General features: G+C 49.1%; 1 protein-coding gene across 5 annotated transcripts in view; it reads left to right on the forward strand.

Annotated features, from left to right (window-relative positions):
* MSI1 (musashi RNA binding protein 1) overlaps nt 1-26,530 on the forward strand; it is a 77,696-nt gene that overhangs the window by 41,386 nt on the left and 9,780 nt on the right. For 3 of the 5 annotated variants that reach the window (XM_081966383.1, XM_081966381.1, XM_081966382.1), the window contains exons 7-11: nt 11,840-11,888; nt 20,570-20,652; nt 22,275-22,392; nt 22,590-22,670; nt 25,134-25,190. In XM_081966383.1, coding sequence (XP_081822509.1) covers nt 11,840-11,888; nt 20,570-20,652; nt 22,275-22,392; nt 22,590-22,670; nt 25,134-25,190 — 388 coding nt within the window. The remainder of the gene's footprint in view (nt 1-11,839; nt 11,889-20,569; nt 20,653-22,274; nt 22,393-22,589; nt 22,671-25,133; nt 25,191-26,530) is intronic. The other 2 variants (XM_081966384.1, XM_081966385.1) reach the window with 1 other exon arrangement.

Here is a 26,530-nt window from a genome sequence, read left to right on the forward strand (position 1 = left end):
ACAGAACTAGAGCATTCGCCGATGATCTGGTTGTTACCCTTTCACATCCTTTGAAATCAATAATCCAGATGAAAAATATCATAATAGAATTTGGCATGGTGTCTGGGTTTAGACTAAATCAAAACAAAACGAAAATGATGGTTAAAAACATGACAGAGACTCAAAGAAAGAGACTTGTAAGTTTAGCAGGTTTTGAAATAGTTTCTAAAGTTAAATATTTAGGAATACAAATTTCAGAATCAAACACAAAACTTTTCTCAAATAACTATGAAGTGTTGTGGCAAAAGATACAGAAAGATCTTGAAGCGTGGAAAAAGTTACAATTGTCTTTGCTTGGAAGGATCTCAGCAATTAAAATGAACATTCTACCTAGATTTATCTTTCTATTCCAGATGATTCCGGTGCTTAAGTCAGATAAAACCTTGTTAAATTGGCAAACAACATTAAATAAATTTGTTTGGAAGGAGAAAAAACCGAGAGTAAAGATGAAGATTATGCAAGATACACGTGAAAGAGGCGGCCTCAGACTCCCAAACCTTCGATTGTATTATGAAGCTGCGGTATTAACGCATGTAGCAGATTGGTTCGGGAAAACAAAAATGGAATTGCTGAATATAGAAGGCCATGATCTTGTTCTGGGAGGGCATGCATATCTTTTTTATGAAGACAGGGTGGATAAAGTGTTCAACAACCATGTTCTCCGTAGTGCCTTGATGAGAATATGGAAGAAGCACCGGCCCAATTGGGATTATAAAATACCGCTTTGGTTGGATCTTGCAGACACCATGGGGATTATGAATATTAAGTCACTCGGGGGTTGTTTATATAAAGATGTGCTTATTGCTGATGGGGGCGAATGGAAGTTAAAAACTTTGGAACAGCTGTTGGAAGAAGGAATTACTTTAAATTGGTTACATTACATACAGCTTCAGAAGAGATGGGAAGAAGATCGCAGGGTCGGTTTTATGGATAAAGAAGTGGAACTGATTAAGCAGATAAAAGAGACTGGTCCAAAACAAGTTAAAAGAATATATAATGTACTGTTAGAAAGAGACTCAGAAAGTGAATTGGTTAAGAATTGTATGATTAAATGGGCTCAGAATTTTGGTGAAGTGGTTATGTTGGAAACGTGGGAAAAAATATGGGTTCAGAATGTTAAATTTACACAGTCACAGAATTTAAGGGAGAATTTCTATAAAATGTTTTACAGATGGTATTTAGATCCTAAAAAATTATCATGCATGTACCCAAATGTTCAACCAAAATGTTGGAGATGCGGGTGTCTAGATGCTACCTTTTTTCATGTATGGTGGACTTGTAACAAGGTTAAAGCTTTTTGGATAAAAATATGGTGGGTTATGCAGAATGTATTTAAGAAAAGAATACAATTCACTCCATAAATGTTTTTATTGGGTATAGTTAAGGATTTTACCAAAGGGGAAACAAAATTGGCCTTGTATATGGTTACAGCAGCTAGGTTGTTGATTGCGCAACATTGGGAAAAAGATTTTTTGCCGACAATTGATCAATGGATTCAGAAGGTGGCGGGGTTTGCTGAAATGGCAAAAATTTCAGCTTTCTTAAAAGCTCAGAAACAGGAGGATTACACACAGGAATGGGCAAAATGGATTGATTATATACAGAATAAATACCAGACTAGGAGTTATTATGTAGCCTTTAGGTAAGAATGTTTAGACCGATAGATGATCAGAGTAAATAGTATATGGGATGTTTGGAATTGTTAGAGTGGTATACAGCGGAAGTCAGGGGGGTGGGTTTGTGTGGGAGGTGGGGGAGGGTTAGGGTGGAGGGTGGGGCAATATATATGTATGAATAAATTAGAAGATGGGACTAATGAAACATTGTTAGGCTAGGAGAAATTTATATTAAGAGTTATAGATAACTTAAATTAGCTTAGAAAATGATCAATGTGTTATTATTAATTTAAGAGAAATTTATATAGTGTTTGTTGGGAGGAGAGGGGTTATGAGTAATCTATTTTAAGATGGGGGAGGGGAGGGGGTAAAGTGTTTGGTATAATATTTGAATGTGAATTTTTGCGGGGGGGGGGGTTGGGGGGGTATAGCATTTGTATGAGATTTATATTGTGTGGAGGGGGGGTGAAAAGGGGGAAAATTTGTTTGTACAAAACTCTTTTAATTAAAAAAAAAACAACCGCATGATTCACTTAGCAGCTGCATGCTTAGCCACAGCTGTTCTGGCCCCAATTGTGGTTGTCAGGCGAGGTCTACCTGTGCCTTGGAGCAGGTGGTTTCTGTCTCAGGTGCTCGGAGCCTTCTGATCCTGCTCCGCCTCGCCCTCCTGACTGGGGCCGGCTGGCGATTCCAGCCAGGCATTCAGGGGTAGGTGCCCCCCCTGTGCACTGCTGGGTCAACTGAGAAGGGGATCCTGCTGTTGCTTGCCCAACTCAGGCCCTGGAGCTGGCTGAGTTCAGGATGGCCCAGGAGGAGGTGGCCCCTTGAGCCTTGCTTTGGCAGCTGGTCCAGCGAGGAGAGCCTGGTCTGCGTTGAAGGTCAGACCTATAAAGGGCCTTTGTTGCTGGCCCCCCTCCCCCTAGAAGAAAGGTCCCTTGGTACGTTCCCCCCCCCCCCCCGGCTCATTAAGCTCAGAGAGGGACTCTGGCCGATTGAGCGGACTTTCTGTTCCTTTCAGTTGGCAGCAGGACATCCCCTCCCCTACCTTCCGCTTTGGGGATTTTTTGAAAAAAGCTGCAATTGTAAAATCTCCTTTGAGGCGAACTCCGACTCTGACTGACAGCACGAACATATCCATGGAGCTTTCTTGGCAACTGTGACAAAGCACTTTGCAACTGCCAGTTCTCCTGCGATTCTTTCTAACTTTGCCATGGAACTCGGTTCTCGAATTTCCTGGTGGTCTCCTTTCAAAGCCGGCAGATCCAGCTTTTCGAGATCAGCCGAGGTCTGCCATCTAAAAAAACAACCGCAACATCAAACCAGAGAGAGAGGAGGAGGAGAGAGAGGGAGGGAGGGAGGAAGAGAGAGGAGGAGAGGGGGTGGAGGAAGAGAGAAAAGGAGGAGAGAGGGAGAGAAAGAGAAAAGGAGGAGAGAGGGAGGGAGGGAGGGAAGAAGAGAGAGGAGGAGAGGGAGGGAGGAAGAGGGAGAGGGGAGAGAGGAAGAAAGAAGAGGAGACAAGGAGGGAGGGAAGAAGAGAGGAGGAGAGGGAGGGAGGAAGAGGGAGAGGGGAGAGAGGAAGAAAGAAGAGACAGAAGGAGGGAGGGAAGAAGAGAGAGGAGGAGAGAAAGGGAGGAAGAGAGAGAAGGAGGAGAGGGAGGGAGGGAGAAGGAGGAGAGAGGGAGGGAGGAAGAGAAGGAGGAGAGAGAGAGGGAGGAAGAGAGAAAAGGAGGAGAGGGAGCGAGGGAGGAAGAGAGAGAAGGAGGAGAGAGAGAGAAAGAGAGAGAGAGGGTTGGGTTGAGGCGTTCTGTATACAGGGACCTATTTTGAACAGATATTATGGGAAACCTGGCCTGCAGTTGTGAAACCACAGAAACTTTGCTTCACCTGTTGTTAGTGAAGGCTGAGCGGGAGGTGGAGTTTTGTCGGTGGCTGATGAGATTACGGTTCAGAAGAGCTGGAAAGGAGATAATCTAGTCCAGGGGTCTCCAGCCTTGGCAACTTTAAGGTTTGTGGACTTCAACTCCCAGAATTCCTCAGCCAGCTTTGCGACCTTGGCAACTTTAAGGCTCGTGGACCTCAACTCCCAGAATTCCTCAGCCAGCTTTGCTGGCTGAGGAATTCTGGGAATTGAAGTCCACAAGCCTTAAAGTTGCCAAGGTTGGAGGCCCCTGAACTTGTCCACCTCTGCTCAGTTCAAGGACACAGGTGGCCTTGAAAGCCTCCAGCAAAAAGACCCCCCTGGGCTGACCACCTTTCCCATCAGGAAATGCCCCTCCTTTCAAACTGAAGCGGTTCTCCTCAGGTTCACAGAGAACAAGGTCACTCTGTCACTCAGGAGTCTCCGGAAACCGCTTAAGAGAGGGCTGTAAAGCCATATAAAGCGGTATATAAGTCAAGGTTCTCCAAATTGGCCACTCTAAGACTTGTGGACTTCAACTCCCAGAATTCCTCAGCCAGCATGTCTGGCGAAGGAATTCTGGGAGTTGAAGTCCACAAGTCTTAGAGTGGCCATGTTTGGAGACCCCTGGTCTAGGTGCTATGGCTAAGATCCTTCGTGAACATTTCCCCTTTTCTTGCTAGCAGCTGCTGCTTCCTTGGCTAAGTCTTCTCGTTTTCAGATGAGACGTCCAGGGCTACTCTGTGCTTCTGGTTGGTTCACGCCTTGAAGATGCCCACTGGTCTCCCCACCCTGGCTTCCTGTCCTGGGAGTAGCATTAGGTCTCCTTCCAAGCTTGGGGCATCAGGTGAAGTGAAAGCTGATGGAAGTCAATCTGCAGAAGATTCCCTGCAGGTCCCCTGTGTGGAGGTACCGCTTTTGGGATGATGGTGCATGTCCCTTGAACGGCTGGTCCTTGGGGAGAGGAGGGGCAGCTCTTAGAAGCCCCTATCTGGCACAGCCAGCAGACCTGATCTGCAAAACTACAGAGGGCCACTAGAAGTCGCCGTCTATGTATCTTTGCAGCCCTGAACCCCCTAGATCAGGGGTCTCCAAAGCTGGGAATTCTGGGAGTTGAAGTCCGACAGGCTTAAAGTCACCAAGGTTGGAGACCACTGCCCTAGATGTGACCCGGTTCTCTTGGCCCCCAACCCAGGCAACAGGCAGCCTATCTCTGCGAGCTGCCAGGGAGGCAGCCTGGTTCCCTTTGCGCGCTTAAAAAAATAAACCCCCATCTGATGCTTCTTTCTGAGTTCCACCTCCAGAGAGGATGTCTGAAGGCAGAACGGAAATGCGCCAAGGGGAGCTGCTATTTATACCTCCTGTCTGTGAACTCTGGATGTGCCCGTCCCACCCGCTCAAGGGCATCTCCTGCTCAGTGCCGTTTCCAGCAGGGCGCCAAGAGATGGATTATTTGGGAAAGGAGAGACGCTGGAGGGCCCCTCCCGCTCCCCCCTCCTCCTTGGGACGCTTACGTCATCTAATAACCGGGCGGTCTGGGCGGTCCAAGCTTCCCCATGGGGGACAGGCTGGCTGCTATCGGAGGAGATCAGCTCCTTCCTGGCTGGGCATCACTGACTCACGCCATAGGTATGCCCAAGGTGGCACTTTGAGAGGACTCGGCCTCCTCGGAGGAAGCCAACCGGTTAAGAGACGATGTGAGCTCAGCTGGATGGAGGGTCTCTTGGTACTCATTGCCATGACCCCCCAGTAACCTACAGTACCACCCCTTACATGGCAGGGGGGAATAAAAAACAGGCAGAGAGGCAGGCTGCTCTTTGGATTTCTAGAAGAGCCATTGGAGATGAGAGCAGAATAAGTGGATTATCTTCAGGGGCAAAACGTTTCTTCTTACAGGTATCTCACTAGAGGACAACGTGGCTGGAAGGGACCTTGGAGGCCTTCTAGTCCAACCCTCTGCTCAGGCAGGAGCCCCTGTGCCCGTGATGGCAAACCTATGGCACGCATGACCGAGGGAGCACACAGAGCCCTCTCTGTGGGCACGCACACTGTTGCCAGCTGCTCTTCTAGTTCCAGCACGCACATGCGCACTAGCCAGATGGTTTTCGTGCGCACCGGAAAACAGCCTTAAAACGGCCCAAAAATGCCCCCAAAACAGCATGTGTGCAACGGTCAGCTCATCTTTGGGTGTCTCCAGCGCACTCACACACATGCATGCCCACTCTGGTTTGGGCACTCAGTGCCAAATAGGCCGTCCCTGCCCTATGCCGTTTCAGACAAAACCTCCAGCATTGGAGCATTCACAACTTCTGGAGGCAAGCTGTTCCATTGATTAATTGTTGTAATAGTCAGGAAGTTTCTCCTTTGTTCTAGGTTGGTTCTCTCCTTGATTAGTTTCCATCCATTGCTGCTTGTCCTGCCTTCAGGTGCTTTGGAGAACTGGAATGCTGCTTCGTTGGTTTATGGCAGTTTGATTCCCCCTGGTTTCTAAATTTCCCTTCAGTGGGACAGGCAGCCCCTCTTAGCTTTACTACAATCAGTGAAGTGGGCGAGCAGGCGGTGGTCGCCCACGGGGCTGGCTGGTGGCCCGAACGTGGTGGTTGGTTTCTGAATTCCAGGAGATTACTGTTGCGTACGATTTGATCTCTCCTTGGGTTGTGTGTCTAGCTGAGGCTTCTATTCCCTCAAAGGGTCTTTTTTGGAGTTGGGGAGCATTTGTGTGGAAGCCCCTCTGTATGGAATGGGGCTTAACCCTCGCAAACAATCGGTAGCCTTGTAGTTTAAGATTAAGATTAGATAACCGTAATGTAAAATTTGCATCTGTGGTTTGACTTTTGTAAGGCAGAATGAGGTATTATAGGGATATATGGGGACAGGTCAGGGGGATCTGCCTCATAGGTCAAAAAAGTCAAGATACATCCAGGAGAAGTGCAATCGTTATAAAAACAGGCAGAGATTCGATTGCATTCTCCAAAGCTGTCTTAACATTTTTGACCACACTTTGCAGGGTCTGACCATGTATGGATGTTGTCTCCATTTATGAGTAACATTTATCTGTAAGCCTGTAAGACCTGACTGGTGTTTTTCTTTGATTTCGGCTTCCTGCTGTAGCATAAACAAAGGCTGTGAGACCAGTGGCATGGCCACTGCCCTTAGGCGCTGATCAACGTTTCGAAATTTGGTGAGCCGATCTGGGGCAGTTGAGCCACCCTTACTGTTCCGACTGGACCACTGCCCCCCTGACCTCTGGCTGGTTCTCAAAGGGCCACTAAATGCCCACTCCTTGCAAAGCACAGGATCATCAGGGCCAGGTTGGGAGCAATGGGAGGGTCCTTGGGGAGGGGAGATACAAAGGCCCAGGCAGCATCGGGGAAGCTGACCGACTGCCGCAGCAGGTGGGGGACGGACGGTGGTCTTCCACTTGGTCCCTCTGGCGAGGGGAAAGGCCCCTCTGTCATGGCTGCCCCAGCAGGCTGCCTTTGTGCCCCGTCAGCACCGCTTTGCGAAGGGAGCATCGGAGCTGGCGCTAATCGGATCCAGCAGCTGGGATTGGAGGACAGGGTTGCCACAGCAACCGGCCCCGGGAGAAGCCGGCCCTGGCAGGCTCTTTTGTCTAGGCCTCTCTCGGGCGTTGGCATGGCCGGCCAGCGCCGCCCCTGGAGAAGAAAGACGATGAAGGGAGGACGATGAGCTGGGAGCTGCGAGAGGGGCCGGGCCAGCGGGGCGCCTGGCGAGCAGCTGCCACAATAGCCCCCACCAGGGGCTGCCACTCATGCTTAGCGCATGGACGCCTGAGCTCGGCAGCCGGGACGCTAATCCTTCCTCCCTGCCCTGAGTTTCCATGGACACCAGAGCTGGCTAGGACAGGCGGGCTGGCTGGAAGAGGAAGAGGCCTCGGCTGTGCTCAGGGCAGGCCTGGGGACTCAGTTGGCTGGGCGCCCTCCATCCACCACGTCCCGGCCCTCTCCTCTCCCCTGCTGCCTTTCCCGAAAGTCCCTTTGCCTGGTCTCGGCAGTGCAGAGCCCGCTTCTCTCTGTCACCCCACATGGGCCAGAGTTCTGCTGGAGCCGTCTCTATTTCCGCTTTGGGTTTTGGAGCAATTGCATTCATGTCACCCCATTCTTTTCTTCAAGGCCTTCTGGACGCCTTTGGCTCTTGGGCTGCGACGTGTTTTAGGGGGCACGACAACTCATTCGGGGTGGACTAACAGTTTGGGTACAGGCAGGGGTGAAATGCAGCAGGTTCTGACAGATTCTGGAGAACCGGTAGCGGACATTTTGAGTAGTTTGGAGAACCGGCTAATGCCACCTCTGGCTGGCCCCAGAGTGAGGTGGGAATGGAAGTTTTGCAGCATCCTTCCCCCGGAATGGGGTGGCAATGGCATATCCTTCCCCTGCCACACCCGCCAAGCCATGCCCACAGAACTGGTAGTAAAAAAAAAAAAAAGAATTTCAAAACTGGTTACGGGTGAAGGCTAGAAAATGGGAAGCCTTAACTTCTGTTTTTGCAAGGAAATGGCAAACTATTCCCAAAATCTTTGCACAGAAGGCCTCACTTGTTACCAGGAGTCGACTTGAAGGCACTAAAGAAAAAAAAATTGGTTGTGGGCCTGATTTTCAAAATCTGGACTCTCAGCCTCCTGAGACCTGGAGTTGCTTGTGGGAAAGCTGGAGCTGAAATGTTCACCCTTGCATGAAAGGCTGCCCATCCGGCCTTCCTGGGTCTGCAAGAAAGTGGTTTGGTGCCCGGGGAGCGCCAGTCCCTGCCACACACAAGGCCTGGCCTTAGTTGCCCTGAGCTATTAAAAATTTCCCTCCTGCCAGCAGAGATTTTCGCCCCCCCCCCCCGAGGTGCCTGCTGGTAAACTGGATAATCTTCTTTGCTGCTTGCCCGTCGTCCGGTGCCCAGCGCCCAAGAGCCTCAGAAGCCTCCAAGCCTGGTTTTGCTTGGCCTGGCTGCTGACTGGAGGCCTGATCCGAACAGAAGGTCCATTGTCTGCCTTCCACCTCCCCTCACCCCAGCCGGCCGGCCTGCGTCATTCAGGAGAGCCGTTCGGATGCTCTGTGTGAGAGAGAGGCAGGGGCAGATTAAGGAATCCACACTCCTCGCTCGTCTGCTGCCACGCAAGAGGCAGATTCTTACCTCCCTGAGGCGCCTTCCGTGGCAGGCTGGGTGGCCAAGCTGCTGTGGGTTTGCCCCAGTGGACCCTTGCAGGACGCTGGCCAGAATGACCAGCCTTTTAATGGTCGCAGTAGTTCCCTGGCTCCAGACTTTAAATTCTGCCTCTCACTCATATCCGGCTTATCTCAGTCAATTGAAAATCTAGCAGCTCATTTATACAATGTGGTCAGTTTGGTCACTGTTTTTTTCTTGTTTGTTTGCCTCCCCCCCCCTCCCCAGTATACTGTTCAAACTCAACCCACTTAGTTAGTTTGTGATTCAGTGTATTGTGCCAAAGTGAAACTGGGTTAATTCGCTACCCACGTTAAGTGGATTGTGTATTTACAGAAATAGGAATATGACCTACTTAAGTCCAAGATTAAGGGGTGGGATGGGGAGACAAAAAAGGAAATGGGCTTTTCTCACTCGGCACAGCCCCTGCTTCGCCTCTCACGTCCCAACTGGGACTCTCGAGTTGCATTAACCGTGGTAGTTGGGAATTCTGAAATTAGGCACAAATATTTGGTTGGTTTGTTGCAGCTGCGTCCTCCGTGGCTGCACCTATCTCAGTTTGGCTGGCTTCCAAAGAGCTAAGGAGAAATAGACCTGGTTAGTGTTTGGATGGGAGACCACCAGGAAATCCCAGGGCTGTAGCATCAAGCCAAAAAAAAAATGTTCTGGAAAAAAATTCCAGTAGTCAATTCACCTTGTTGCCAAGAAAACTACACAGATAAGTCAGATTTCGGCTTGACCTCTCTTATCTTTGCGGTCTCCTCAAGTGGGCAAGGTTGACGGTCACTCAGCAGCCTTGCGAGGTGGTTGAGCTAAGCCAGGGGTGTCCAAACTTGGGAACTTTAAGACTTGTGGACTTCAACTCTCAGAATTCTGGGAGTTGAAGTCCACAAGTCTTAAAAGTTCTCAAGTTTGGACACCCCTGAGCTAAGCCCAAAGTCATGAGCTCCGTAATAGTGGAATTGAATAAGGTTGGGAATTGATCGATTGCATGCCCTCATGGAGCAAAGGGGCCAGGCCGCTTCCTCCCCTGGGTCCATTGAGTTCAAAGGCTCAATGACGCTGCATGATTTTGAAGTCAGGTCAACAGCTCAGATTCAGGGCTGTGGGAAGGCCCTCCCACCACCAGCCCTTTAGGGCAGACTTTCTTCCAGCTGCAGGTTCTGACATGGGTGGGTACCAGCCTGGGCTACTACCAGAGGAGCTGCCTCATTGGCTGTAGTTGGGCGGCCACCTGAGGAGAGCCGGGAGTCTCCTCTCCTGGAAGGAAGCCGCCATGGTCATCTCCTTATGACTCCCAGGCGGCCAGGCAGCCATTTCACACCTTTGGTAGTGCACATGGCTTGTACAGTTAATTGATGGGTCAGTGCATTGTGCAAAATTGGGTTCATTGAGTAAATTATGGCTGAGTTACCAGTGTTAACTGCTTTACGTCATCACAGGTAATGAAATTTGGCATAAAGAATAGCTGAGGTGGGCTGTATAAAGTATGAACATCGCTACAGCTTGCCTGTTGTTGTTTTTTTGACTGGCAGCCCCTGGTCAGGTTATCCCCATTCATCTGTCCTGGGAATAGGAGCAACCCCTCTGTTGCAACGTCCCGCAGCCTTGGCTGTTGCCCATATTGGATGAGCATCATGGGATTGAATTTGAATTTATTCAATTTATAGACCGCCCCCTCTCCCCGAAGGGACTCAGGGCGGTGTACAGACAGCAGCTAAAAACCATGTACAAAATAAATAATCTTAAATACCCCTAAAAACAGATTAAATGTTAGGCTGTACAATAATAAAAATTAAAAAGCAACCTAAAAAGCCTACCCCTAAAAATTTAAAATACAGGCTAGAAAGATTAAAGATTAAAGCTACGGTTAGGCCAGGCCAGCTAAGTGGAACAGGTGGGTCTTAAGTTTCTTGCGGAAGGAGCGGAGATCGGTGGTGGTTCTGATATCAGGGGGGAGGTCATTCCAGAGGGTCGGGCCCATCACAGAGAAGGCCCTACTCCTGGGCGTCGCCCCCTGGCACTGCCTAGTGGACGGCACCCGGAGGAGTCCCTCTCTGTGGGAGCGAATCGGCAGGGATGTATGGGGTAGGATGCGATCCCGCAGATACCTAGGTCCTGTGCCATGGAGCGCTTTAAAGATGATAGTCAACACCTTGAAATGCACCCGAAATGAGCTGCAGTCCCAAATACCGGGACGGGCTTTAGTGAGAGAAAGCTGAAATCATTCTACCTTTGTAATCTGGGGAATCTCCTGCCACTTTGCCCAACCAAGAGCCAAAGTTCTATGTGTGGATGATGTGGCTTTAGGTCCCTTTGAGCCAAGGGGTGGGCGTGGGGGTGGTGAAACTTCCAAGGGGCCGATGCTGCTGCACAGAGACAGCATTTTTATTACATCTGGAATCCCCGATTCCCAAGACCGTGTGATCTCACACCAGAGAATTTGTTCTGCCTTCAAGCTACTGGCAATCTTGCAATCATCGGGTGTAATTTACCCCCCAGCTGCTTCCTGCCTGACAAAGGCAGCTCCATCTTTTATCACCTTTCCTGCTGGGGCTGGATTTTTTCACACATGCACAGAATAGTAAGTAAAATCTCCTTTCCTCAAAAGAGACGAGTAAGTTACCAAGGGGAAAGTTTGCATTTGTGATCGACTGCCTGTGTGTCACCTTAGGGCTTGGAAGATGAAATGGTTGATAGCTCTGATGCTTTCCTTGTCAAGGGACAAACTGAAATCCAGGTCTTCCTGCCAGCTCTGGGTTTAGGCGATACGGTTGACTGGTGAGGTTCCTGGATCTCCGCAGGCGGGGCTGAGGAGCTCGCAACTCTTGGTTTTCTAGGAACATCTCCAGATGTTCAAGCAAGACCTGTTGGCATTGCAGGGGAAAACTCTTCCTGTCTCCTCTCCATCCGCTTGTGCTTAAAAGTGTAATGGGTAATTAAATAGCTTATCACTGTCTACTTTCTACTAATGCCCCAAATAGGTTCTCCAATAGATTTATTTTAGCCTAACATTGAAGTTATTACTAGCAATTGTTTTATTTTTATTTCACCCTTCTGCCCGCCCCCCAACAGCCACTCCTTTCACCCATCTGGATCATTTTGTTTCTTGCAGGTGGACGATGCCATGCTGATGTTTGACAAGACAACTAACCGGCACCGAGGTGAGAAAGACTCCCAGCTCGGATCTAGGGGGCTGCGCAGCCCCTTCCAGCAGCTCCCGTCCCCAATCAAGAGCTTTTGCCTACTGTGGGGGCCCTCAGGGGATGCAAGCAAGCAAAAGGGGGGCTTCTTTTCTTGCCCACCTGCCTGAAATCAGTGGGGCTCCCATGTTCCCTGTTAACCCTCAGGAAACAGAGCCGAGGAAGAGTAACAGGAAAGCCCAAGGGGCTGCCTCACCTGAGGTCTTTTCCCGATTTCCCTCCAGGGGAGTTTGGTTACAAAGAGGGGGCCTCTCAGAGGTCCTCTAGTCTGACCACCTGCAGGATCTGTTGAAGCAGTTTTGGGCAGATGGCCATCCAGCCCCTTTGAAGACCTCCAGGGGAGGGAGACCTGCAGCCTTTCCCTCTGTTAACAGCTTTGGAAAACCCTTGAAATCCTTAAGTGGTCTTCTCAGTAGCTTCAACCTTTTAATTCTGGTCCTGCCGTCAGGGACAGCCGAGGAGAACTCAAAGTTAGTGAAGGCCAACAATCATTTAGATAGTGAAGAATTCTTCTTGTGCCACATCCGTCATCGGATGTTGGCGATCCTATTTCAACAGCTGCACGAAAAAGTGCTGCTGAGTTTTGTCCAAACTGCTCCCTTGGATTTTGAAGCCAGGAGGTTCTTCTTCTGCCTGGACCTCCTTTGCCTTCAATCTTGAGGATTAAGGAAAGGATGCCGTATTTTTCCGGGTGTCTCATCACAGGTCTGAAATATTCTAACTTTAGCTTTTTAATGGTTTTGATGATTTCTCTTGACTTTCCCAGCCAGCTTATCACCTCCTCATTTCTGATTTTGTCAACTTATATGTAACAGCCTTACGTATACATAATAGTTGGGTCTTTTTTTGCAGACTATTCATACCAAGATGCTTTAATGGTTCCTTAGAGGACTTGGTTTCCTCTATCATCTTGGCAGGCTTCCTCTGGCCTTGCTGATGTTTGTCACGGTCCTCTTTCATCCCAGAACCAATTCAGACCCTGGTCTGATCAGGACAGAATGGAGGGAGCCATTATTTCCCTCGATCTGGCCTCTCTACTTCCGTCGGTGCATCTCAAGGTAGCAAAGTTGCCCTTTCGCCAGCTGCATCAGACTGCCAAATCACGGGCAACCTGGGATTACGGGAAAGCCCAGATCCTTTGCCCCAAGCCAAATGTTCCCCATCCTCTCCTTGGGGCTTACGTTTTTGCGACCCAGATTTCTTCCTGTTGAATTTTGCTCACTCTTCAAGCTTCTAAGCTAGGGGTGTCAAACTCGATTTCATTGAGGGCCGCATCAGGGTTGGGTTTGATCTCAGGGGGCGGGGTGGGCGTGGCCAAGTTGGGCCAAGCTCGACCTGTGTCGGGGACACCTGTGTTGGCCAGAGCGCTCTGCCAGCGCAACTAGGCTCCCGAGGTCCGTTTTCGGCTTTGATGGCCTCCTGCAACCCTCTGCCTGCGAAAACGGAGTTCAGGAGGGCTGCAGGAGGCAGAGGCACTGCTTGGCCAGTCCTTCGCTGTTTCCAGGGAGGTCCTGCAGGCCGGATCTAAGCACCCCATGGGCAGAGGCAGGGGCCGGCCCCTGGGCCTTGAGTTTGACACCCCTGCTCTCAGCTCTTTTGGATCTTCCCTTTGTGTCCCCTGCAAACACCACGATCTGTCCCACAATGCCGCTTTCTAGGTCGGCAATAAAAACTTTGGAGAGCACAGTGGCCGGGATCATCCCTTGGGCAACCTACCTGGTGGTACTTTCTGGATGCTGTGCAGACATTTATAGGTGTCATTCATCCAGTTACGAATAGTCGACTTATGATCATAATTGAGTCCAAAATTTTCGTGGTTCATTGAGACATGGCTTAAGTGAGTTTTGCCCCATTTTACGACCTTCCTTGCTGCAGTTGTTAAGCGAATCACCGCAGCTGAGCGGTTAATAACCCAGTGATTAAGTGAATCTGGCTTCCCCAATGACTTCGCTTGTCAGAAGGTCGCAAAAGGGGATCCCATGATCTTGGGACAAAGCAACGGTCGTAAATACGAACCAGTTGCCAATGATCTGAATTTTGATCACAGGATCCTGGGGATGCTGCCGCGGCTGTAACTTTGAAAAATGGTCATGTCACCTTTTTTTTTCAGTGCCGTTGTAACTTCGAACGGTCAGTAAATGAACTGTTGCAAGTTGAGGACTACCTGTTCTTTTAGCAGCTCTACCACCCGGCCCATATTTTATCGTTTTCACTCACAAGGAGACTTTGGGTTTGTTGAATGATTTGAATGAGGTCAAAGTACATTATTCCCATGGGATTCTCCCCAGTCAATTCAGCTAGTAACCCTATCAAGGAAGGGACCAGCATTAGTCCAGCACGATCTGTTTGGGGAAAGCCCACGGCTGCTCTTGATCACTGGTGCATCCTGTGCAGGGGCTCACACACACACACACACACACACACAAGAGGCCCCTGTGTGGGATAAACTTCAAGCTGACAGGTTTGTAATTGCCTGCCTCCTCCTCCTCCTCCTCCCCCCCTGGTTGGACAGGAGGGACAGTAAGGTTTTCTTCCTCTTTTGGAGCCTTGCAGCTTGCCATCTCCTCTGTTAATTCCTTCAGTACCCTAGGACAGCGTTGGCGAAACTTTTTCTGGCATCAGAAACCGGAAGAGGAGTTCCCTGGTGCTCATGTGCAGCCTCGAAGCCGAGCTGTCAGTTTCCGGCGTGTGCATACTCGCTGGTCACCTGGGCTTCAAGGTTCTGGCGCACAGATCAGCACGTATGAGAGTGCAGGAAACCGGAAGAGCAGCTTCCAGGCATGTGCATGCATCAGAACCCGGAAGGACAATGGGCGGTGGCTGGCGTGCCCGGACGGAGGGCTCTGGTACCATAGGTTCACCATCACGGCCCTCGGATATAATTCATTTGGCCTTGAGAATTGGCGTTAGGTGTTCTTTATGCTCTGTTTATCCTGAGCTGCAACTCCCTCTTTCCACCACCTCTGGCTCTGCCTCCCTTATTTATTTATTATTTATTTTATTTATTTTATTCGATTTATCAGTCGCGCCCTCTCCGCGAAGGGACTCGGGGCGACTTCTGCCGAGGGGAGACATTCTGCCTTCTGGCTGCCACTTGTTACAGATTCATCCCATTCTCCTTGCAACAGGCCTACCGGCTCTCCCAAAGGTGCTTTCTTTCCAAAACATCTAGCAAAACAAGAGAGTCCAGTTGCCTTTTGAGAGAAAGCCCCTTTGGGACAAGCAGGACCTGGATGAAGGAGGATCTCCATAGACATACAGACCTTCTGCCTCTTTATTTTCCTTTTCCTAGCTGAAAACCCCTCCGTGGTTCATCAGGGGGCTTTCTCACAAGGCCAACCTCATTCTGAGCTTCAGCCCTTCCTTCCATTCTCTACACCAGGGGTGTCCAAACTTGGGAACTTTAAGACTTGTGGACTTCAACTCCCAGAATTCCCCAGCTGGCTGGGGAATTCTGGGAGTTGAAGTCCACAAATCTTAAAGTTCCCAAGTTTGGACACCCCTGCTCTACACATTTCCCTCTATCTTTTAGAAAGCTCTGCATGTCTCTACGCTGGTCTCTTTCGATGCCTCCCATTTTTCTTTCCAGCAGGAAAAATCCTCGCCTCCCACTCGGAAGGTTGAGAGTTCAATCCTAGGCAGCGGCAGATATTTCTCTCCTAGGGCACAAAGGGGGAAAAAAAAACATCTGTTGTGAACTCCACATGGCATCAGGAAGGGCATCCGGCCAGTAAATGCTCAGCTCCATCCAGTCACTCCAACTTTCCCCCCCGAATTAAGCAATTAGAGAGTAAGTCCTTACGTTTGTTCCTTGCCTTCCACCCTTGAGGTTTTCTTCAGGGAGGCCTCCATTACGTCTTTTTAAAATCAGTTTATTTATACATTTTCTCTTTACATACGTAAGTGCTTTGTGAACAGCATATTGGCTGGATCGATTTGCTTACATAATAGTACTTTTCCAGTTCCTAATTTCTACCTCTTTATTATCCAACCATTGATAAAACAGATCCCGTGTTTGAAAATATTCTGTATCTTCTTTTCCTTTCATCTTTAAGGTCGGTCTGTCCATTTCTGCACAGTAAAGTATTTTTTTTAATTACAGCTTCTTCTGTAGACGTTTCTTCATTTTTTCCAGTCCTGTGCACATACAATTCTTGCTGCTGTCAAAAGATGTAATATTAAGTATATATTCCCTTTATCATAATTTTCTGGTACTATACCTAACAGAAATATTTCTGGCTTATAATCTATATGCTGCTTGTAACATTTTTTTCTAACCGTGCATGTATTTTTCTCCATTTTTGTTTTGCTTTTGCACATGTCCCCCATATGTGGTAAATATGTGCCTGGCATCTGAGCCTCCTCTAAGTATTATTCAGCTTTATGCATTAAAGCTGCTAGTTCTCTTTTCTCCCATACTCTGTGCATTTCTATGGAGAAGTGGAATCCTGGAGCCTCAGAACATGAAGGGGCTTCTCACAGGGGCCTTCACATCCCAAACGTCTCTGTCCATGCCCAGGGCTTGGGATGCTTCATTTTCTGGACTCCCTTGTGCCTCAGACACAGTTTCCAATTAGCAGCATCTGGCTCGGGTTTGCAAGGTGACTTTCCAGGATATTCTTCCACCTCTCGTCAGGAGTCCCTGATCTCAGAAATAGAATAGAATAGAATAACAGAGTTGGAAGGGACCTTAGAGGTCTTCTAGTCCAACTCCCAGCTTAGGCAGAAAGCCCTATACCGTTAGAGACAAATGGTTATCCAACATCATCTTAAAAACTTCCAGTGTTGGGAGCATCCACAACTTCTGGAGGCAAGCTGTTCCACTGATTAATTGTTCTGTCAAGAAACTTAATTCTCCTTAATTCCAGGTTGCTTCTCTCCTTGATTAGTTTCCACCCATTACTTGTCTGCCCTCAGGTGCTTTGGAGAATTGACTCCCTCTTCTTTGTGGCAGCCCCTGAGATATTGGAAGACTGCTATCATGTCTCCCCTAGTCCTTCTTTTCATTAAACTAGACATACCCAGTTCCTGCAACCGTTCTTCATCTGTTTTAGCCTCCAGTCCCCTAATCACCTTCGTTGCTCTTCTCTGCACTCTTTCTAGAGTCCCCACATCTTTGGGTGGTAACCAAAACTGGATGCAATATTCCAAGTGTGGCCTTACCAAGGTTTTATAAAATGAGTGCTATTGTGGAAGAAGAGTTGGGACCATCTGCGCAGGTCGTTACTCTCTTCTTTCATCCCTTCTTCCTTTGATAGAAATGATGAAGAACCCCCCCCCCTCCCCAGCTCCTTCCTGGTCCATTCTGCCCAGCAATTCGTAGTCCCTTGGTGGTTATCTCTGGGGAGGCCACTGTTCTCATGTGCTGGGAAGGAAAGGGTATCTGTGTCAGTTTGAAAAGATTTTGCGAATCCTTCTGACCCATCCTGAATGCGTAATCCAAAAAGGCAACACGCCCTAACAGGCCGCAGCTTCAGTCTCACAACAGGGAGTCCATCTGCTTCAGAGGGGGGTTTCATATAATTTCACCACTGGTTTTCCGCACACAGAAAATGTGAGCGAGCACGGCCTTCCTCGCATGCACTTTGCTCATGTGCGCAGGTTGCACGCATGCACGCAGCTTAGAAAACGTGGCTAAATAGGGAGCATAGAGCCAAGGCACAAGCCTTGCACCTGCAGGTCTCCACCACCGGTTCGCCGAAACTGGTGCAAACTGGCTGAATACCATCACTGATCTGCTTCCATCTTTTCAGGGCAGAAGTAGGACATCTTCCCTTTCTGCAGCTTCTGGAGGCCTCTCGCTCGGGCCAAAATCTTACGCCAGCTGTTCTTTGTCCAAGGCGTTTGAAACTCTTTGTCTCTTTGACAGGCCCTGGGATCTTCTGCAGCCCCAGAGATTAGGCGATGGGTTTGTTTCTCGGTGCCCTTTTTTGCCTCCTGTGTCCAGCCCAAGAATTCTTCATGTCATGCTTGCCTCCAGCCCCTTCCAGGTGGGCAACCAGCCTAACGCTTGCAGCACATATTCAGATAGGAAAACAAACCCACCACATTCCCTGCAGGTCACAACAGCCGACCTCTCTGTCCACCATCGTCTTTCAACAGCAAGCAGCAGCAACAACATTTCCCTCGTTGCATTTTTCCCGGCCCTCCTTTTTCATTTGCTCTGTGACCTGGTGCTCCGGGCAGCTGCTTCCTTATATGTCCACTGAAGCTGCCCCCAGCGAGGTCAGTAGCAAGCAACGCTCCAATCAGTCAGCAGCTCTTGGGGAAGAATCTACAGCAGCTGTCAGTCAGCCTCCCTTCTGGGCTCTCCTCCTTCCCTTTTCTGCCTCCTCCTTCTCCTCAGCTGAACCCCCGTGCCAGATGCCCAGTCACTTGCTCATTTCTCTAGGTTTAGGTTCTACTGATGGGATGTATGACGCCTCTGCACCCTCCTGATGCTTGCTAGACCTGAAACCCGGCAGACCTGCCTTCCTCTAAGCCACGGCTGCGTTTTCCTCACCTGGACTAGCAGCTGCATGATTTGGGATTGGCTAGTCTAAAGAAAAGAAGGATTATGGGCGACATGATAACAGTATTCTCGTATTTGAGGGGGTCAAATTATTCTCCAAAGCACCGGAGGGCAGGACGAGAAACAACGGTTGGAAAGAATCAACCTGGAATTAAGGAGAAACTTCCCAACAGTGAGGGCAATTAACCAACGGAACAGCTTGCCACCAGATAGTGTGGTCTCTCCATCACTGGAGGTTTTTAAGAAGAGACTACACAGTCACTTATCTGAAATAGTAGAAGTTCTCCTGCTTGAGCAGGGGGCTGGACTAGAAGACCTCCAAGGCCCCCTCCAGCTCATTCTATTCTAAACTCATGTTTCCAAACCTTGCTGCCCTAAGCAAAGACGTAGCGTTTTCTTTTTATAGCATTTCTGCCTGCAGATGTTCCCTTAGCTTTCATGCCGGCGCCTTGCTCATTCATCGACTATGATAGGTATTATGTAATGCAGTCTATTGTATAAATTGCACAAATAAATAGGTAACTGGAACAGGGCAGTTTGTATTGCAGGCCGGATTCCGCTACCCCTCCTTTCCGCTGCTCAGTCTCCCCCATTGCGCTCTCTTTTAACCAGAGAAATGCAGTTCTGGCTTTTCCCCTGGGGGGGGAGGGGGGACCCCTTGGCCCACTTTCCAGGCTTCTTCCGCGCTCTGTTCTCCCTTCCTGGGTCCTCATCCTTTCATTGGTACCTGGCTTCCTGGCGGCCCTCCACCAGGGCTTAAGGAAATCTGAGCCACTGCTGGTATTTGCAGCCAGGATTTTAAAAAGCAACTTAACTTTGCCATAGTAACCAGGGGCAGCTGAGGCCTGCTGTGAAATGCTGACCGGACCTGCTCTGTGTTTCCCACGGAGAAGCTGCAGAAAGGGAGCCTCGGCTGGGAGGAGGAGGGGGGGGGATGTGCCCCAACAGGGCGGAGAACGGATGATGCCTCCCATTTGCCAACTCTGACTCTTCTGCAGGGGGAGCCTTTGAAATGATAGGGGTGGGTAGGAAGAGCTTCGGAAGAGAAGGTGGGAGAGAGAGAGAGAGAGAGATGGACCACTGATGTCCATGTTCCTCAGCTCTTTTCCACATCTTGTAGAAATGGCATTTGCCTCTGCTGGCCAATCCTACTTCAAGTTGGCCACCCTTCCAAGGAGATTCCTCACTGAATAGGATAATGTTCCTTTGCCTTTCTGGTTTTGAAGTAGGTCAACCTGGTGGCTGCTTAATGTCATGATAGGTTGTGAAAGGGACACTCTATCACAGGGGTGTCCAAACTTTTTGCAAGGAGGGCCAGATTTGGTGAGGTGAAAATGTGTGGGGCCGATCATTCAGCCTGACATTCTTTGAACCCTTAACATTAAATGCGAATTAACTACCACATTTTTCGGAGTATAAGACGCACCAAGATTTTGAAGAGGCAAATTAAAAAAAAAGCTTTTGCACTCTCCCCAAAACGACCCATTTTTTGTGAAAACGGGCCTTTTTTTTAAAAGGGCATGAATAGCCCTTAAGAGGCTTCTAGAGTGCTCCTGGGGGGCTGGGGGGGGGGAAGTTGAGCAAAAAACGGCCCGTTTTTTGCTCATTTATGCCCTCCACAGCCCCCAGGAGCACTCTGAAAACCTCCTAAAGGCTATGCACAGCCATTTTGGTGAAGGGGGCAGAGTTTTGGGAGGCAAAAAATGCTGTATTCAGTGTATAAGATGCACCCAGATTTTTAGCCTCTTTTTTGAGGGGGAAAAAGATGCATCTTTATACTCCGAAAATTACAGTATTTTATGAAAGACTAAATAAATAAGTCGGTGGGGAGAAGAGGCTACGGGCCGCTTGCAATTTGAAAAAGGGCCGCATTTGGCCCCTGGGCCGCACTTTGGACATGCCTGCTCTATCAGGTAGAGGCAGATATTTCTCTCTCTGGGCACAATGAGAATGTATCTGCTGAACAAAGCTCCTCATTGGCAACAGGAAGGGCATCTGGCCAGTCGACACTCAGCTGCACTCGGTTGCCCAAACTCCACCCCTCAAGGGGTCCTTAAAAGGAGATGATAGATAGATGGTGAAAGGGAGGCTTCTTGAGTGAGATGGGTTTGTCTTTTTGTTTCTCTTTCAGGGTTTGGGTTCGTCACCTTTGAAAGCGAAGATATCGTGGAGAAAGTCTGCGAGATCCACTTCCATGAGATCAACAACAAAATGGTTAGAGCAAAGAGAGTTGGATGGGGGTCCGTGGGTGTGAATTGCTGCCACGTGCTACTCAGTCTGTTTTCCCACCGGATTTGAAGGTCAGGCAAACATGGCCTTTGCCACCCCAAAGGTGCTTTTTTTTCAAGAGGCAAGTGGACTTTCTTGTTTTTGCTTTGAAGAAGTTTCGCTTCTCATCCAAGAAGCTTCTTCAGCTCTGACTGGATGGTGGGGAAGGGAAGGATTGATACTCCTTGCAGACGGCTGGTCATTTGCGTCCTTTTAGAGGGTCCTTGAGGCCACTTGGAGATTTACCTATGCCATCAGGGTCACCTGAGTGGTGCAACTGGGTGTGAAGTCCTCTTGGAACCTCCAGGTGATCGTAATATCCTGCTAAAAGAATGCTAATGTCCAGCTGTCTGCAAGGAATATAAATCCCCCCATTCCCCACCCTCCTGTCAGAGCTGCAGAAGCTTCTTGGATGAGAAGTGAAACATCTTCAAAGAAAAACCAGAAAGTCCAGTTGCCTCTTGAAAAAAAAAAGCACCTTTGGGACAATGGTGGCCTGGAGGACGGAGAATCTCCATAGACGTGGCCTTTGCAAGTTGACCCATGAACCTCTGTGGCGGTATCACAATCTTAACTTGGCCAAGTTTAGCCCCACAGGATGAGGTCCCACTCCCAGGGACATTGAGTGACAACACACGCAAGGACATTCTGCTGCCGCCTAGAAATCTGCTCTGTCCAGTCAGGTCTTCTCCAGACCTGTGGAATTCAACACCCAGAATTCTTAGCAATAGTTGTGCTGCTTGAGGAATTCTGGGAATTGGTCTATACAACTGGAAGTGCAAAGTTAAAAGTTTTTCCCCCAATCCTCTGCAGCATTTCTGATGCAAAGGGCAGAGGGAGATGGCAAGGCTCACATGCTTCCTTCCTAAATGCCTGTCTCCATAGCATCTGCCCAGCTGGTTTGATCTGGCAGGGTTGGCACGCTCTGGGCTCCATTGATTAAGCATTGCCACCTATCATGCCCTCAAAGTGAATTTTCTCTGTAGCATCTCCTCTGTAGCATCTCCTTCTGGAATCCGTTTCCCTTTGAGAATCAGGTTGCCCTAACTCCCCTGGTTTTTCGAAGCCCAGGCCCTTCACCCAGGCCAGATAATAGATGCCCCTTTCTTTCTTTTCCTTGTGCCCATCCGGGTTTGCCAGTCCCTGCTCTTCTGGTCTGCCTTGTTTTTGTGGTCTTGCATTGTTCCTAATTTTAAGTGTTCTTAACTGCTCAAAAACTGCCCAGTTCTTGGGAGTGTGGAAGCACATGAATTTAATAAGTTATTATTACTATTAATAGAAAAATGTGATGTGATTAGGGGAGAATTGTGCGTGTTTTATTATAAAGCAGGGGGCCTCCAACCTTGGCAACTTTATAAGACTTGTAGACTTCAAGCTGGCTGAGGAATTCTGGGAGTTGAAGTCAACAAGTTTTAAAGTTGCCAAGGTTGGAGACCCCTGTTGTAAGGGGACCCACAGTTGTTGTCCAGAAGCAAAGTTCAGGGGAGTGCCCTGCAGTAGCAATAAAACGTGGCACCCCATTTTTATGGCATTATCTTAGTCTGACCTCCTGTTGTGTCCGTTGCCAGGTGGAATGTAAAAAAGCTCAGCCGAAGGAAGTGATGTCGCCCACTGGCTCCGCGAGGGGACGCTCCCGGGTGATGCCTTACGGAATGGACGCCTTCATGTTGGGCATCGGCATGCTAGGTAAGGATGGGGAAGAGGCTGGCCATCATGTAGCGCCCTCTTCTGGAAGAACCAGGGAACTGCAGGCACGTTGCGGGGAAAGGACCACACAACCCATTCTCTCTGCTCCCAAATTAAAATTGGATGGAGATGGAGGGGGGAGGGTGTGCGCTTTTTTTTAATGGACCCTTCTGATCTTCTTCTCTCTTTGAGAATAGGGTACCCAGGTTTCCAGGCGGCCACCTACACAAGCCGCAGCTACACCAGCATCGCACCTGGCTATACCTACCAGTTTCCAGGTAGGTCCTTCTTCCTCGTGTTTTGTTGTGCCAGAGGTGGAATCTTTTTGCCTGGTCAAACATCTGAACTGTTCTTTGCAAATTGTCCTTCTTCCCCCAAAGCTGAGGTGAAATAGGAGAGGAATTCTGTTTTTCTTTTCACCTGTTCTCTGCTTCTGGTTGAATGCTCAAAACTCCTAGAGTTACAGTGGCTCTCGGAGGTCATCTAGTTAAAATTCATGGACTCCAACTCCCAGAATTCCCCAGGGTTTCTCAACCTCAGCCACTTTAATAATAATAATAATAATAATAATAATAATAATAATAATAATAATAATAATAATAATAATAATAATAATAATAATAATAATAATAATATTTAATGCTTCTAGACCGCCCCCTCTCCCGCAAGGGACTCGGGGCGGTGTACAGTTCATACAAAATATAACAGGATACAATAAAATTAAATTAAATATGTACAGTTGACAATTGACATGGAGGAGGTTAAAATGTAGTTAAAAGAACTGTACAAAGCAGATATAAAATAAATTCAAACCCCTAAAAACAAATACAGTAAATTAAAAAGCCCCTAAAATAACCAGATATAATACATTTGCCAGGAGGGACAGTTGAATTATGCCAGGCCTGCTAATCGGAACAGGTGGGTCTTCAGTTTTTGCCGAAGGAGCGGAGGTCAGAAGTGGTTCTAATGTCGGGGGGGAGGTCATTCCAGAGGGTTGGGCCCATCACAGAGAAGGCCCTACTCCTCGGTGTCGCCCGCTGGCATTGCCTAGTGGACGGCACCAGGAGAAGTCCCTCCCTGTGAGAGCGGATTGGCCGCAGGGATGTATGTGGGAGGATGCGATCCCGCAAGTAACTAGGTCCTGTGCCATGGAGCGCTTTAAAGATGGTAATCAGCACCTTGAAACGCACCCAAAAAACCACAGGCAGCCAGTGCAGCTCGCGCAGGAGAGGTGTTACGTGGGAGTACCTCGTACTCCCCATCACAGCCCACGCGGCTGCGTTCTGAACTAACTGCAGTCTCCGGGCGCGTCCCAAGGGCAGCCCCATTTTAAGATTCATGGACTCCAACTCCCAGAATTCCCCATCAACTTTAAGACATGTGGGTTTCAACTCCCAGAATTCCCCAGCTAGCATGGCTGGCTGGAGAATTCTGGGAGTTGAAGTCCACCTGTCATTAAGTAGCTGAGATTGAGAAATGCTGATTTAATTGAACCTTGCTGCAAGATTTACTAAAGCAACTGACTGGTGGCCTTTCTTTATTTAATTGACACCTTCAGATGCATCCAAAAGAGCCCCATTTTTGGAGTGTCTCCTTCTGCAACTGCTTACACCAGGGGTCTCCAAAGTTCGCAGCTTTAAGACTTATGGACTTGGCTTGGCTGGCTGGAGAATTCTTGGAGTTCAAGTCCAAAAATCTTAAAGCTGCCAAGTTTGGAGACCCCTGGCTTACACCCTCAGCCGAGACACGTCCAGAGTCACTTCCTTTCGAAAATGGAGCACTTTACAAAGCTTAAAGTGCCAGAGGTGTGAGAGGAAGTCCGGTAGGACCCAAACACTCTGAATAAAACCACAGATTGTGAAGTGCGTTACACGCTCAGTTTTCTCCAAAGGGTGCATTTTGGCATTCATGTTTTCAAAGGTCAGTGTCTGCCTTTTGGGGTGCATTTCTGAACAAAGAGACACGTGAAAGCCACAGGAGAACTGTGTTCTGGCTTGTGTATTATTTTCTCTTTCAATGACATCCATATCCTGCCCTCTCCAGCCTTAAACCCAGTCTGACGCAGGAGCAAATGAGTAGACCAATATATTTGTGTTTAATTTATATTTACCCACGAAGACAATAATGCCTGCGAAGCAGTGGTGAAATTCAGTTTTTTTTTTACTACCGGTTCTGTGGGTGTGGCTCAGCAGGTGAGGTGTGACTTGGTGGGCATGGCTCGGTGAGCGTGGCAGGGGAAGGATACTGCAAAATCTCCATTCTCTCCCCACTCTGGGGCCAGTCAGAGCTGGTATTTGCTGGTTCTCTGAACTACTCAAAATTTCTGCTACTGGTTCTCCAGAACCTGCTGAATTTCACCCCTGTTGCGAAGGCTCCTGGATTGGGGCTGAAAGGCGGAAGCAGTATGCTCCGTCCCATATTTGGGTAGACCAGGTTGCCCTGATAAAAAACACTTAGTAGACCAACAGTTTTCACTTGCACAGACCATCGGAAAGAGACGGCAGGTGTGTCTTTCGGGGCTCCTCTCCTCCAGGTGGGGCAAAGGATAACTTTTAAGCTTGGAAGCTGCCGGTGGGCGTTCCTCCTCCAGCTGTTTTTGGGCAGTCTCTCGGAGGCTTTCCATTTCCTGTGCTTGGCTATGCGCTCCTTCCTCTTCCTCCTCCACCCTCGCCTCTGCTGGCTCCTCTGCCCCAGAGAGGACCTGGAGGAGCGTCCTAAGTTGTCTTGCCTTTCCTTTTTAGAATTCCGGGTAGAGCGGACCCCCCTCCCGAGTGCCCCTGTCCTCCCTGAGCTCACAGGTCAGTCCCACCGGTTTTCTCCTTGCAACCGCTGGAAGAGAAGGGCGGGCGGGCGGGCAAGTGGTGCTTTCCTTGCCTTGTGGCTTTGGAGGCCGGGAGTTGCTGGATGTTCTGACTGAGTCTGCCCGACAGCATGAAGCAAACTCCTTGTCCCGACAAAACCCCTTTTTATTAATTTCCTGTGAATTCCTTTCATTCACATCCAACAAAGACTTTCAAGGGAGGATGTACAGTCACAGACCTTATCTGGCTTGGAGAGCTGCCAGGCCGATATCTGCAGAACTTGGCAAGGAGCCTCGGAGAGTCACGAACCAATTATATGAACTAAGTGTCTCCTGCAAACTCCACTCCCCTTTTGCTCCTCTTTTATTTCCTCTGGGAGGGGCCAATCCTCCTCCACCTGTGGCCTTACTCCCAAGTCAAGCCCTGTTCTCTAGCTGTTCCCTTTGTCTGGCAACTCTGCACATGCGCACACTGGGAACAGACTCCAGCTGTTCGTTTCCCCCACTGATCTCTGACTGTGAAGGCAGCTGATAACTGTCAGACAGCCCTGGTCCCATCTCTGCCTCTGACACAGAGCCCTCATCAGAGCCTTCCCCAGACTCCAGGACTGGCCCATCTTCCTCTCCAACCTCCTCACTCTCCGAATCTGCTGCCAGCTCTGCTGCCCACTGGCGGGCCACCACACTGGCAGGCATGCTTCTGCTGGTTGAAGTTCTCTGGCTTTAGCATCAGGATGGGGTTCTGGGGAATCAAGCTGCTGATAGAGAGGAATGGGTGGACATTTGTTCTGCACTCCAAAGTGGTTCCCTGATGATGGGGGAGGGGGGAGCATTCTCATACCCTTAGATCAGGGGTGTCCAAACTTGGCAACTTTAAGACTTGTGGACTTTAACTTGCAGAATTCCCCAGCCAGCTCTGCTGGCTGGGGAATTCTGGGAGTTGAAGTCCACAAGTCTTAAAGTTGCCAAGTTTGGACACCCCTGCCTTAGATGAAAGGAGGAGCCAGAGTTCTCCATCTCAAAACCATCCACTGTTTTCTGCTCTTTACCACTCTGTTGAAACCACCGACTGTGCCGTTGGGGGACCATGTTGCCTCTTGTGCCATCCTTCCATGGCAGAGCGCCTGGTTCTGCAGGCGAGAGCCACTAAAGAGAGCCTGGCTTACCAGATGTGGCTGTACCAGGGGGAGAGCCAGATTAGTCTTGGCAAACTGCAAAAATCCTGATAGCATCTTTTCCAACGTTTTGATGGAAAGGCATAACTCAATTTTGTTAATTCAGCTGGGAATACCTGGAAGATCAACTTCTCCTTCAGAGGATTGTGAAGAACATTTTTTT

Source organism: Natrix helvetica (genome assembly GCF_964273705.1).
Source record: "Natrix helvetica genome assembly, chromosome: 14".
NCBI classification, from domain to species: domain Eukaryota; kingdom Metazoa; phylum Chordata; class Lepidosauria; order Squamata; family Natricidae; genus Natrix; species Natrix helvetica.